General features: G+C 43.4%; 1 protein-coding gene across 1 annotated transcript in view; it reads right to left on the bottom strand.

Moving 5' to 3' along the window:
* LOC132820332 (sodium- and chloride-dependent neutral and basic amino acid transporter B(0+)-like) overlaps nucleotides 1-14,639 on the bottom strand; it is a 197,321-nt gene that overhangs the window by 39,724 nt on the left and 142,958 nt on the right. Inside the window, exon 8 of the mRNA XM_060832354.1 lies at nucleotides 8,461-8,614. Within this exon, the coding sequence (XP_060688337.1) occupies nucleotides 8,461-8,614 (154 nt within the window). The remainder of the gene's footprint in view (nucleotides 1-8,460; nucleotides 8,615-14,639) is intronic.

Here is a 14,639-nt window from a genome sequence, read left to right as displayed (position 1 = left end):
GCTACATTTTTGCCCAATTACTGAGTCTATCAAGAACCCTCTGCAATTTTATGCTGTTGACTACATTGTCTACAATGCCCCCTAACTTTGTGTCATCAGTATATTTGGATATATGATTTTCTATGTTATTATCCTAGTTGTCAATAAAAAATATGAATAATTGAGACCCTAACACAGATCCTTACGGGGACACCACTGGTCACATCCTGCAAATTTCAGGACCTACTCATTATCCTTATTTTCTGGCACCTGCCACTCAACCAATTTCTGAACTATATAAGTAATTTGCCCTCAATTCCATCAGCCTCTACCTTAGTTAATAAGCTCTTATGTGCAATTTATCACATGCCATCTGAAGTCCATACAAATAACAACCATAGACATTCCCCTGTCCACTATCTTAGTCATGGCTTCAAAAAATTAAATGAGGTTTGTCAGGCATGACCTACTGTCTCTGATTAACTGAAGAAGTTTGAAGTACTCAGTTATTTTATCCTTAATTAGAGACACCAACCAGTGCCCCAGTACAGATGTTAGGCTAACTGATCTATAAATCCCTGATTTTCCTCTTTCGCCCCTGTTCTAAAGTGGAATAATGTCTGCAATTCTTCAGTCCAGTGGGACAACTCCTGTATTGAGGGAACATTGAAAGATTAGTAAGAGTAAGGTTCATTAGTAAGAGCAGAGTAGTAATCCCAGGATTGCTATTGGTGCCATTGTTTAGTGAAGCTAGGAATGGAGAGTGTGTGCAGCTAAACACGTGGCTGCAGAGCTGGTATAGGAGGGAGGGCTTCAGGTATGTGGATCTTCTGCGGAAGGTGGGACCTGTACGGGTTGCACCTGATCTTGAGGGGAATCAATATCCTGGGCAGGAGGTTTGCTAGAGATCTTCGGGAGGGTTTAAACTAGTTTGGCAGAGGGATGGGAACTGGAACTATGGATCAAAGGATGTGGATGCTGGTGAACAGGCAGATACAGCATGCAGAGAGACTGTGAGGAAGGATAGGCAGTTGATAGGGCAAAGCTGCAGTCAGTGTGATGGGTCTATTTTAATGCAAGAAGTGTCAAGAATAAGGGTGATGAACTTAGAGCATGGAGCTGCAATGGAGCATGGAGTTTCTTGAAGCTACAATGTTGTGGCTGTTACGGAGGCTTTGATATCACAGGGGCAGGAATGGTTGCTGAATGTTCCGGGATTTAGATGTTCCAATAGGAACAGAGATGGAGGTAAAATAGATGGGTGGGTGGCATTGCTAATAAGGGACAGTATAATAGTTGGAGAAAGGAAGATTGTCGGGGATGGTTTGTCCACTGAGTCATTATAAGTGGAAGTCAGAAACAGGAAAGGAGCAGTCACTTTATTGGGAGTTTTCTATAGATACCCAATAGCAACAAAGGCATGGAGGAGCCGATTGTGAGGCAGATTTTGACAAGGTGCATACGTAACAGGCTTGTGTCGGGTGACTTCAACTTCCCGAATATTGACTGGAACCTCCTTAGCGCAAATAGTTTGGATGCAGCAGATTTTGTCAGGTGTGTCCAAGAAGGATTCCTGATTAAATATTTAGCTAGGCCAACCAAAGGGGAGGCCATTTGGATTTGGTGCTTGGTAATAAACCAAGCCAGGTGACAGATCTCTTGGTGGGAGGACATTTCTGTTATAGTGATCACAACTCCCTGACCTTTACTATAGTCATGGAGAGAGATAGGAGCAGATGGTATGAGAAAGCATTTAGTTGGGGAAGTGGGAAATTACAATGCTATTAGGCAGGAACCGTGAATCATAAATTGGGAGTAGATATTCTCAGGGAAATGTACAACAGAAATGTTGAGGTTGTTTACGGAGAACTTACAGCAAGTGCGGGTAGGGCCAATCAGGGATATTGATGGGAACTTGTGCCTGGAGTTGGCATTTGGGGAGGTCATTAATGAATATGTTGTATGAGTATTCACTAGGGAGAGGGACCTTATTGTTTGTGAGGACAGTGTGAAACAGACTGATATGCTCAAACAGGTTGATGTTAAGAAGGAGGATATGCTGCAAATTTTGAAAAGCATGAGGATAGATAAGTCGCCTGAACCAGACGGGATATACCTAAGTTTGCTGCAGGAAGCGAGGGAAGAGGTTGCTGTGCCTAAAGTGTTATGACACAGAGGTGAACCTCTCTCTTCATTAAACCAAACACCCAGAGAAGCTCACCTCACCTCATATTTCCAATATTTCAAGAAAATAACATCAATTCATTCTTTAACTCTAAAAGGGAACATCAAGCAACAAATATTCACAACACTAAGGCCCCTTTTCTCTTAACTGCTTAATACCTGCCTCCAATGCTATAATATACTGTTCCAATAAAACATTTATTAAAATTACATCAAATCAATTTCAAAACCTTTCAGTGGCTGTCATCTTTGGTGTCTTTCTTCTTCCGGCTGAAGACCTCACTGGATCATCTTCTTTCTTTTTACTGTTAAGATGTTTCATATGAAAGGTACCTTTGATACAGAGTATTTCAATGTCTTGGGTCTCTCTCTCTCTCTCGATTGCAGTTGCTCTATCTGATTTTCAAAATGGCTGCCTTTTTCATTTTCCCCCAACATTGGATCATCAGTTTGATGTTGGTAAAACAATAAATTCAAACTGGATTGGGTTTTAGTATCCTGAGGCATAATTTAAACTGTTTGTTTAAATTGGATTTGTTGCCAAAACAGCAAACAATTCAGGTTTCCATTTCACAGCCAAATGTTATATATTTTCAATTTTCCAGTACACTCAGACTGCTAGTTAAATCATATGACAGGTGCTTGTAAGCTCTCAGTGCAGAACAGCATTCACTCTTTCTTAAAGGTACAGGACATTACAACAGAAGTAATGATCTTCACATGCTCACTGGCTACTGGAGTAGTACCAGATGATTGGAGGGTGGCAAATGTCATTCCCTTGTTCAAAAAAGGGGAAATGAATAACCCTGGGAATTACAGAGCAGTCAGTCTTACATTACTTGGTATTTGGATGATAGTAAAATGTAGGGTATGTAGGTTAGTTTGATCTTAGAATAGGATAAAAGGTCCGCGCAACATAGAGAGCTGAACAGCCCGTACTGTTCTATGTTCTATCTGTGTATGACTGTGAGCGTGAGGAGTTAGAAGGGGAATAAAGTTATATGTTGATATTTGCCAGTTGTTCATCTGGGGTTGGAATACATTATCTCCTTATCTATTAATTTATTTATCAATCATAGATAGCAGTAGACAATCTTAAAGAATCACTGATTGATGATAAATTCAACCTTTACATTATAATATCAGTGTTTGGCACTTGTGCCTGGGAGATGATGTACAGGCTTTGTGGAGTTAGGGGTGAGTTACTTGCTGCAATATTCCTAAACTCTGACTTGCTCTTGTAACCAGAGTATGAGTCTAGTTCAGTTTCTGGTAAATGGTAACCCCAGGCTGTTGACAATGGGAGATTCAGTAATGGTCATGATAATGAATTTCACAAAATAATGGCTGGACTCTCTCTTGTTGGAGGGGCTCATTTCTGCCAATTATGTGACATGAATGTGCTTGTCACTTGTTATCTCAAATCTACATTTGAACATGGGCTGCTTCAGTATCTAAGCAATTGTGAATGGTGTTGAGGATTTGCAACCATGCACTTTCCTGGGGGCCAGAGAAGTGTTTGATCCTTGACACTCATTGATTCCAGTTTTGCTAGGGCTCCTGGATATCACACTCAGTCAACTGTGGCCTTGATGTCCACCGTTGTCACTATCTGGAGTAGAGTGGTGCTGGAAAAGCACAGCAGTTCAGGCAGCATCCGAGGAGCAGTAAAATCGACGTTTCGGGCAAAAGCCCTTCATCAGGCAGACAGCTGTATTCCTGATGAAGGGCATTTGCCCGAAACGTCGATTTTACTGCTTCGCGGATGCTGCCTGATTTGCTGTGCTTTTCCAGCACCACTCGACTCCAGAATCTGGTTTCCAGTATCTGCAGCCATTGTTTTTGCCCAGGGCTGTCACTATCACCTCCTCTCTGGAATTCAGCTCTTTTGTCCATGTTAGAACCAAGGCTGTAATGAGGTCAGGAGCTGAGTGGTCCTGGCGGAATCCAAACTGGGCATCACCAAGCAGGTTATTGCTGAGCAGGTGCTGCTGGATAGCATTGTTGACGACACCTTCCATCACTTCACTGATCATCGACTGATGGGGTGTAATGGGCCGGGTTGGATTTGTCCAGCTTTTTTATGTATGCAGAGCATATCTGAGCAATTTTTACAATGATGAGTGGATGCTGATGTTGTAACTAAACTCGAAGAGCTTGGCTAGGGGTGCAGCAAGTTCTGGAGCACAGACATTCAGTACTATTGCCAGAATGATGTCAAGGCCCATAGGTTTTGCAGTATCCAGTGCATTGAACTGTATTTTGTTATCTCATGGAGTGAATCAAATTGGCTGAAGGCTGGCATCTGTAATGTTGGGGACAAGTAGAGAACATTGAGATGGATCATCCACTCAGCACTTCAGCCTTACCTTTTGCACTGATGTGTTGGGCTCTTTCATCATTGAGGATGGGGACATTTGTGGAGCCTCCTCATCCAGTGAGTTGTTTCAATGTCTATCACCATTCATGATTGGATGTGGCAGGACAGCAGAGTCTGGTTCAGACTGATTGGTTGCTTAGCTCTATCACATGCTGCTTATTGTGTTTGGCATACAGGTAGCCCTGTTTAGTAGCTTCACTAGCTTGACACCTCATGTTTAGGTATGTCTCGTGCTGTTCCTGACTCCCCAACTTCACTGTCCATTGAACTAGGCTGATCCCCGGCTTGATGGTAATGCTTGAGTGGGAGAGATGCTGGGCCATGAGTTTGCAGATTGTGCTGAAGTATGTTTCTGTTGCTGATGATGGCCCACAGTGCCTGAAGTCTTGAGGTGCTAAATCTGCGTGAAGTCTGTCCCATTTAGCTCAGTGATAGTGCAATACAACAGGATGGATGGTATTCTGAATGTGAAGGTGTAACTTCATCTCCACAAGGACTGTGCAGTATCACTCATACCAATACAGCCAGCAGATTGGTGACGATGAAGTCAAGTAAGTTTTTCCCTCCTATTGGTTCCCTCATCACCTACCACAAACCCAGTGTAGCAGCATTGAATTTCATCGGCTATTCCCTGGACCACTCTCCCAAACTATCTAGATCCTTCTGCAGCCTCCCCACCTCCTCAGTACTACCTGCCTGTCCACCTAACTTCGTATCATCGGCGAACTTTGCCAGAATTCTCCCTGTCCTTTCATCCAGATCATTAATATAAAAAATGAACAGCTGTGGCCCCAACACTGAACCCTACAGGACCCCGCTTGTCACCAGCTGCCATTCTGAAAAAGAACCTTTTATCCCAACTCTCTGCCTTCTGTCAGACAGCCAATCCCCAACTTATGCCAGTAGCTTACCTTGAACACCAGGAGCCCTCACCTTACTCTGCAGCCTCCTGTGAGGCACCTTATCAAAGGCATTTTGGAAGTGTACATAGATGACATCCACTGGGTTTCCCTGGTCTAACCTACTTGTTACCTCTTCAAAGAATTCTAACAGGTTTGTCAGGCATGACCTTCCCTTACTAAATCCATGCTGACTTGTTCTAATCTGACCCTGCACTTCCAAGAATTTAGAAATTCTGTCCTTAACGATGAATTCTAGAATTTTACCTACAACCAAGGGTAGGCTCATCGGCCTATAATTTTCTATCTTCTGTCTTGATCCTTTCTTGAACAAGGGAGTTACAATAGCAATTTTCCAATCATCTGGAACTTTCCTGACTCCAGTGATGTTTGAAAGATCACATTCAGTGCCTCCGCTATTTCTACAACTCAATCCTCAGTCGATTGGCGAGGATGAAGTCAAGTATGTTTTTCACTCCTGTTGGTTTCCTCACCACCTACCACAGACCCAGTGTAGCAGTGAAGTTCTTTAGGACATAACCACCTTGATCAGTAGTGCTACTGCTGAGCCAGTCTTGATGGTCAATGTTGAAATCCCCCACCTAAAGGACATGTTGTGCCCTTGCCACCCTCAATGCTTCCTCCAAGTTTGTTCAGCATTGAGGACTACTGATTCATCAGCTGAGGGAGGATGGTATGTGATAATCAGCAGGACCTTTTTGCCCCCTTTTTAATCTGAAGCCATGAGACTTCAAGGGTCTGGCGTCAATTTTGCAGACTCCCAGGGCAACTCCCTCCTGACTGTTCACTAGCTAGATAGGATGTCAGCTGGGCAGGAGGTCAGATTGACAGTAGAGGCCAGTGGTCAGTTCTGTCGAGGGTGTGGAGTCACAGACAGACAGGACAGGGAAGAAGGCTTTTGGCATACTGTCTTTCATCAGTCAGGGCACTGAGTATAAATGCTGGGAAGTTATGTTGCACTTGTACAGATTGTTGGTGAGGGCACATTTGGAGTGTTATGCTCAGTTTTGGTCTCCTTGCTAGAGGAAGGATGTTGTTAAACTGGGAAGAGTTCAGAAGAAATTTACAGGGATGGTGCCAGGATGCAATGGTCTGAGTTATCGGGAAAGGTTGAACAACCTAAGACTTTTTTCTTTAGAGCTGAAGAGATTGAGGAAGTTTGTTATAGAAATGTATAATATCATGATAGGCATGGATAGAGTGAATGCACTCTGTCTTTTTTCCAGAATTGGGGAATCGAGGACAGGAGGGCATCGGTTTAAGGTTAGAGGGGAAAGAATAAAAGGGACCCTGAGGTGGGACGTTTTGACGCAGAGGGTGGAATGCATCTGGAATGAGCTGCCAGCAGAAGGTTGATTACATTAACAACATCAAAAGGTATTTAGACAAGTACATAGATAGGAAAAGTTTAGAAGGAAATGGCTAAGTGCAGCGAAATGGGGTTAGCATGGATGGACAGTTTGGTAGGCATGGACCAATTTGGAACAAAGGGCTTGTCTCCATGCTGTAGGACTCTATGACTCTATGTTAATGTTGGGTTGGGTCACATTTGACTGATGCAAGGAGTTGCTAGGTAGATGTCAACTCAGATCTGATGGATGTGGGGGTTTAGAGCAGGTCTGGACATGACAGGGGTGTTAGATTTAATAATCTAACTTTCCTGATTAATTATTTTACTTAAATTCATCAGTGCCTTCTGAAATTTCCGATGTAAATAGAGACTTTTGGAGTGTTCGAAGAATTGGAGAATTGTCCAGTGGAAAATCCAGTTTCCTGGGCAATACCTTCACAGTGTGCTAGAATGGGGATTCCACAGAATATTCCTGGTGACTCATCGTCGACACCAAATAATGACTGGCCTGCGTAAAATCCTTGACTTTATATCATTATAATAAATGTCTGCTGGTTTCTCTGATAGCATGATATCCAGACTCAGTCTCTTATGTTATGGTGGATAATATATAAGCATATATATACATTACTGTAGGCAAACTAAGATCAAAATGAAGATAAGTAATAACTGTAATCCATGAGATAATGAAGTTCATTGATAACTCACTGTGAGATTGTAAAGTAGGTGCAGCAACTTTGTTTTAGCTAGCACCTTATCAATGGGTATTCCTGATAAACCGACCAAAATTACGTGTTCAATATTGTGATCCATCATGATGTCCGTGTATTTCTGCTGTAAGCAAAGTCTAACAGTGATTCCACTAGCATGCTACAAAGACTGATTGAAACTTTATTCTTTTGTGTTTTCTATCCTTGTTTTAATCTTAACATCTGTCGATATTGCTGACAAGGACTTTATTATCTTAACTCCAAAGGAATCTTCCATAAAACTTGTAATGAATCAATCTGTGCCTATTTAAACTGAAAATGTGGTCTACTCTGACTTGAACGAGACAAATGAAAAAGGAGCTACATGAGTTTTATTAATCTACTGTTACTGGGTCTTAATGACATTCTGTTGTGTTTTTAGAATTATTTCAGTTTTAGGAATTTAGCAATATAAAGTATTTAAAGGTATAAAAGTATAATGCTTTTTACTCCTGATGAGAAATGGGCCACAGATTCAAACTACAACCTGTAATGAGACAATCTGATTTGCTCAAAAGTCACTTGAATTAATTTCAACCACCACTTTGCACTTTAGTATTTAACTGTGCCATGTCCAGACTGTAACATTTCTAACCCCTGCACAATTGTTAGGATGTCAGAAAACACACAAGACCAGGCTATAGTCCAGCAGGTTTATTTGAAATCAGAAGCTTCTGGGGTTCTGCTGCTTCATCAGGTGAAGGTTAAACCTGTTGGATTATAACCTGGAGTTGTTGCATTCTGACTTTGCCTCCTCCAGTCAAACACCGGCACCTCCACATCAATTGTTACGATGGGAAGCACTGACAAGAGCAATATCCAAGCCAACAGTCCTTAAAGATCATTGAAATGCTCCCTCTGCATTTCTATCCCCTTAATTCAAATTCCAGACAGTACCTCCTCCATTTTTGTAAGCCAGGAAAGGGAATCTCCAGACATTGCCTAGACCCACAGCACAGCCAATCATCGAGAGCAAGTAGTCAGTCTTTGAGGACCAGTTACCTCTCTTCACATTTTCATCATTTCTGTTCACTGCTGGATTGGCAGCACTCTTGGGGAAAAGAAAGGAATTGACTAAATTAGAAAGTAGATTTTCTCAATCTAAACTTAAGCACTTAGTTCAACTCTTCCACACTGTAAAAACATTTCTTCATTCCCCAGTTAACAGCAATCACTTAGTAGTTTGGAAACAAGACGGGTGACTGCAGTTCACAAAAGCTAAAATCCCCAAAGAATCAGCACTTCTCAGGATTTTACAGGAGTGTAATTTCATGTTTTGCTAAAATACTCACTGTATCTATTGGAGAGTGTGTTTCCTGTTCATTCTGTGAGAATTCAGATAAAGCCAACTCCCTCTGGTCCATCTTCAGACAGCCATGAATACTTTCTTCGCTTGCTCAGGAGCTGGATGTAAACCTTAAGGAGCAAATCTTGCCCGAAGATGTTCTATCTTTCCAAAATTCCAGGACTGTCATTAAGAACAGTTCAGCCTTTCACCAAGTAAATGACTGGTGAGAATGACAAGATGTGTCCAAAAGGGCAAGATCTAGTTGCTCAGGTCTGGGTGATGTCCACATTTCCTGACTATTTCTGATTCAATCTCCACACTAAAAATAATAGAATTTCAGGTTTGTTTCAGAATACTCAATGTCAGAATATATCTATTTTGCATCACATATTTCTCACCAATGCTTTGAAATGAGGAGGTCACACAATATAGAGAGAGGCCATGGCATGAATCAGCATCTGCAGCTTTCACCGTGGGGTGGCTGTTACTCTGCACTACCTCAATGTTTCCAATTGACAAGGAACCTCTCCTACTATCCCTGCCTGCCATACAATTATCAGAAAGATTCAAAGATTGACTATTGAGTGACCATTCAGATTGAGGCTGAATGCAGCGCCAATATTTTGAAGTCTTGAGATTTCAAAGGACTTTGTCAGAGTGAACCAGACACAGGGGATTTGCTGTTGGGAAAATTAAAAATCCCATTCAGTTCCCTCACAGTCAGCTGGGGCATCATGACCAGGGCCTCCAAGCCCTCCGTTGCTTCCTCTACCGATGTTCCCAACAGTACCCTTCCATCGACACTCTCATTCGTTTGGCCAAACTGGTCCTGACACTTAACAATTTCTCCTTCGAATCCTCCCACTTCCTCCAGACCAAAGGGGTAGCCATGGGCACCCGAATGGGCCCCAGCTATGCCTGTCTCTTTGTTGGCTACGTAGAACAGTCCATCTTCCGTAATTACACCAACACCACTCCCCACCTCCTCCTCCGCTACATTGATGGCTGCATTGGCACCACCTCGTGCTCCCGCAAGGAGGTTGAGCAATTCAACAACTTCACCAGAACATTCCACCCTGATTTTAAATTTACCTGGACCATCTCTGACACCTCCCTCCCCTTCCTGGACCTCTCCATCTCCATTAATGACGACCGACTTGACACTGACATTTTTTACAAACCTACCGACTTCCACAGCTACCTGGATTACACCTCTTCCCACCCTACCTCCTGCAAAAATGCCAGCCTGTATTTCCAATTCCTCCATCTCCGCCATATCTGCTCCCATGAGGACCAGTTCTACCACAGAACACAACAGATGGCCTCCTTCCAATTTCCCTTCCCACGTGGTTAATGATGCCCTCCAACGCATCTCGTCTACACCCCTCACCTCTGCCCTCAGACCCCACCCCTCCAACTGTAACAAGGACAGAACCCCTCTGGTGTTCACCTTCCACCCTACCAACCTTTGCATAAACCAAATCATCCAATGACATTTCCGCCACCTCCAAACGGACCCCACCACCAGGGATATAGTTCTCTCCCCACCCCTTTCTGCCTTCCACAAAGACCATTTATCCGTGACTACCTGGTCAGGTCCACGCCCCCCTACAACCCACCCTCCCATGCTGGCACCTCTCCCTGCCACTGCAGGAATTGCAAAACCTGCGCCCACACCTCCTCCCTCACCTCCATCCAAGGCCCTAAAGGAGCCTTCCACATCCATCAAAGTTTTACCTGCACATCCACCAATATCATTTATTGTATCCATTGGTCCTCTCTATATTGGGAAGACTGGACATCTGCACCAATCAACCCCACTGCCCTGTGACCCAACATTTCATCTCCCCCTCCCACTCTGCCAAGGACATGGACGTCCTGGGCCTCCTTCACCGCTGCTCCCTCACCACCCAATGCTTGGAGGAAGAATGCCTCATCTTCCGCCTCGGAACACTTCAACCCCAGGGCATTAATGTGGACTTCAACAGTTTCCTCATTTCTCCTTCCCCCACCTCACCCCAGTTCCAAATTTCCAGCTCAGCACTGTCCCCATGACTTGTCCTACCAGCCTATCTTCTTTTCAATCTATCCAGTCAACCCTCCTCCCTGACCTATCACCTTCAACACCTCCCCCACTCACCTATTGTACTCTATGCTACTTTCTCCCCACCTCCACCCTCTCTCATTTATCTCTCTACCCTTCAGGCACTCTGCCTGTATTACTGATGAAGGGCTTTTGCCTGAAACATCGATTTTACTGCTCCTCAGATGCTGCCTGAACTGCTGTGCTTTTACAACACCACTAATCCAGCATCAGAAATTTCACATGGTCTGACAAATCTCTATCAACGGAATATATATGTTATATGTTTTTGGAGATACTTCCCTGGTGCCAGGATCAAGGATGTCTCAGAGAGGGTGCAAAATGTTCTCAAGGTGGAGGGGTACCAGCAAGAGGTCATTGTCCATATTGGAACCAATGACATAGGAAGGGGAAAGGTTGAGATTCTGAAGGGAGATTACAGAGAATTAGGCAGGAATTTAAAAAGGAGGTCCTCAAGAGTAGTAATATCTGCATTACTCCCAGTGCTATGAGCTAGTGAGAGCAGGAATAGGAGGATAGAGTAGATGAATGCATGGCTGAGGAGCCAGTGTATGGGAGAAGGATTCACATTTTTTTGGATCATTAGAATCTCCTTTGGGGCAGAAGTGACCTGTACAAGAAGGACGGATTGCACCTAATTTGGAAGGGGACTAATATACTGGCAGGGAAATTTGCTTGAGCTGCTCGGGAGGATTAAAACTAGTAAGGTGGGGGTTAGGGGGGTGGGACCCAGGGAGATAGTAAGGAAAGAGATCGATCTGAGATGGTACAGTTGAGAATAGGAGCAAGTCAAACAGGGCAGGCAGGGACAAGATAGGACTAATAAATTAAACAGCATTTATTTCAATGCAAGGGGCCTGACAGGGAAGACAGCTGAACTCAGGGCATGATTAGGAATGTGCGTCTGGAACATCCCAGCAATTACAGAAACATGGCTCAGGGATGAGCAGGACTGGCAGCTTAATGTTTCAGGATACAAATGCTACAGGAAGGATAGAAAGGGAGGCGAGAGAGGAGGGGGAGTGGCATTTGTGATAAGGGAGGATATTCCTGGAAATATATCCAGGGAAGTTATTTAGGTGGAACTGAGAAATAAGAAAAGGATGATTACCTTATTGGGATTGTATTATAGACCTCCTAATAGTCAGAGAGAAATTGAGAAACAAACTTGCAAGGAGATCTCAGTTTTCTGCAAAAATAATAGGGTGGCTATGGCCAGGGATCTTAACTTTCCAAACGTGGACTGGGACTGCCATAGTGTTAAGGGTTTAGATGGAGAGGAATTTGTTAAGCGCATTACAAGAAAATTTTCTGATTCAGTATGTGGATGTACCTACGAGGAAAGGTGCAAAACTTGATCTACTCTTGGGAAATAAGGCAGGGCAGGTGACTGAAGTGTCAGTGGGGGAGCACTTTGGGGCCAGTGACCATAATTCTATTAGATTTAAAACTGTGATGGAAAAGGATAGATCAGATCTAAAAGTTGAATTTTTAAATTGGAAAAAGGCCAATTTTGACAGTATTAGGCAAGAACTTTCAAAAGCTGATTGGGGGTAGATGTTCGCAGGTAAAGGGACGGCTGGAAAATGGGAAGCCTTCAGAAATGAGATAATGAGAATCCAGAGAAAGCATATTCCTGTTAGGGTGAAAGGAAAGGCTGGTGGTATAGGGAATGCTGGATTACTAACGAAATTGCGGACTTGGTTAAGAAAAAGAAGGAAGCATATGTAAGGTATAGACAGGATAGATCGAGTGAATCCTAAGAAGAGTATAAAGGCAGTAGGAGTATACTTAAAAGGGAAAGCAGGAGGGTGAAAAGGGGACATGAAATAGCTTTGGCAAATAGAATTCAGGAGAATCCAAAGGGTTTTTACAAATACATTAAGGACAAAAGGGTAACAAGGGAGAGAGGAGGGCCCCTCAAAGATCAGCAAGGCGGCCAGTGAGCCTGAAGTCGGTGGTGGGCAAGTTGTTGGAGAGAATCCTGAGGCACAGGATATACATGTATTTGGAAAGGCAAGGACTAATTAGGGATAGTCAGCATGATTTTATGCGTGGGAAATCATGTCTCACAAACTTGATTGAGTTGTTTGAAGAAGTAACAAAGAGGATTGATGAGGGCAGAGCAGTAGATGTGATCTATATGAACTTCAGTACGGTGTTCGACAAAGTTCCCCATGGAAGACTGGTTAGCAAGGTCAGATCTCATGGAATACAGGGAGAACTAGCCATTTGGATATGGAACTGTTTCAAAGGTAGAAGACAGAGGGTGGTGGTGGAGGGTTGTTTTTCAGTCTGGAGGCCTATGACCAGTGGAGTGCCACAATGATCGGTGCTGGGTCCTCTACTTATTGTCATTTACATAAATGATTTGGATGCAAGCATAAGAGGTCTAGTTAGTAAGTTTGCAGATGACACCAAAATTGGAGGTGTAGTGGACAAAGAAGAAGGTTACCTCAGATTACAACAGGATCTTGACCAGATGAGCCAATGGGCTGAGAAGTGGCAGATGGAATTTAATTCAGATAAATGCGAAGTGCTGCATTTTGGGAGGCCAAATCTTAGCAGGACTTATACACTTAATGGTAAGGTCCTAGGGAGTGTTGCTGAACAAAGAGATCTTGGAGTGCAGGTTCATAGCTCCTTGAAAGTGGAGTCGCAGGTCGATAGGATAGTGAAGAAGACATTTGGTATGCCTTCCTTTATTGATCCGAGTATTGAGTACAGGAGTTGGGAGCTCATGTTGCTGCTGCACTGGACATTGATTAGGCCACTGTTGGAATATTGCATGCAATTCTGGTCTCCTTCATATCGGAAAGATGTTGTGAAACTTGAAAGGGTTCACAAAAGATTTACAAGGATGTTGCCAGGTTTGGAGGATTTGGTCTATAGGGAGAGGCTGAACAGGCTGGGGCTGTTTTCCCTGGAGCATCAGAGGCTGAGGGGTGACCTTTTAGAGATTTACAAAATTATGAGGGGCATGGATAAGATAAATAGACAAAGTCTTTTCCCTGGGGTGTGGGAGTCCAGAATTAGAGGGCATAGGTTTAGGGTGAGAGGGGAAAGATATAAAAGAGACCTAAGGGGCAACTTTTTCACACAGAGGGTGGTACATGTATGGAATGAGCTACCAGAGGAAGTGATGGAGGCTGGTACAATATTTAAAAGGCATTTGGATGGGTGTATGAATAGGAAGCGTTTGGAGGTTCGGGCGCTTGCAAGTGGGACTAGATTGGATTAGGATATCTGGTTGGCATGGACGAGTTGGACCGCAGGTTCTGTTTCTATGCTGGACATCTCTATGACTCAATGACTCTCGGTGTTCCTGCTATAATGTGCGTTTTGTCATTGCGGTTTGGCTACAATGTGATTAATTATGGGTGATGTTTGGATAATGCGAAGTTTCTCTTGAGCAGATTTTCTGTCGCAATCTACAACACAATTCTCTGTAACAATTTCAATAGCACGATTTTCTGTAGTGCGGAGCTGCAGAAGAACACAACGGCTGCATTACAGCAAAACAACCTGTATCTAGATGCATCTGCTCCAAGCTCAGCGAGGTTACTCTCGTTTTTAAAATTATTTCACAAGATGTTAGCATCTTCACATTTGTTGCCCATTCTGGATTACCCTGATAATGAGTGACCTGTTGACCCAGGAGGACCTGTTAACTAACAAAAGATA

The sequence above is a fragment of the Hemiscyllium ocellatum genome, chromosome 11 (assembly GCF_020745735.1).
Source record: "Hemiscyllium ocellatum isolate sHemOce1 chromosome 11, sHemOce1.pat.X.cur, whole genome shotgun sequence".
NCBI classification, from domain to species: domain Eukaryota; kingdom Metazoa; phylum Chordata; class Chondrichthyes; order Orectolobiformes; family Hemiscylliidae; genus Hemiscyllium; species Hemiscyllium ocellatum.
The sequence above is the reverse complement of the archived record's forward strand: the minus strand, read 5'-3'. Positions and strand labels throughout refer to the sequence as shown.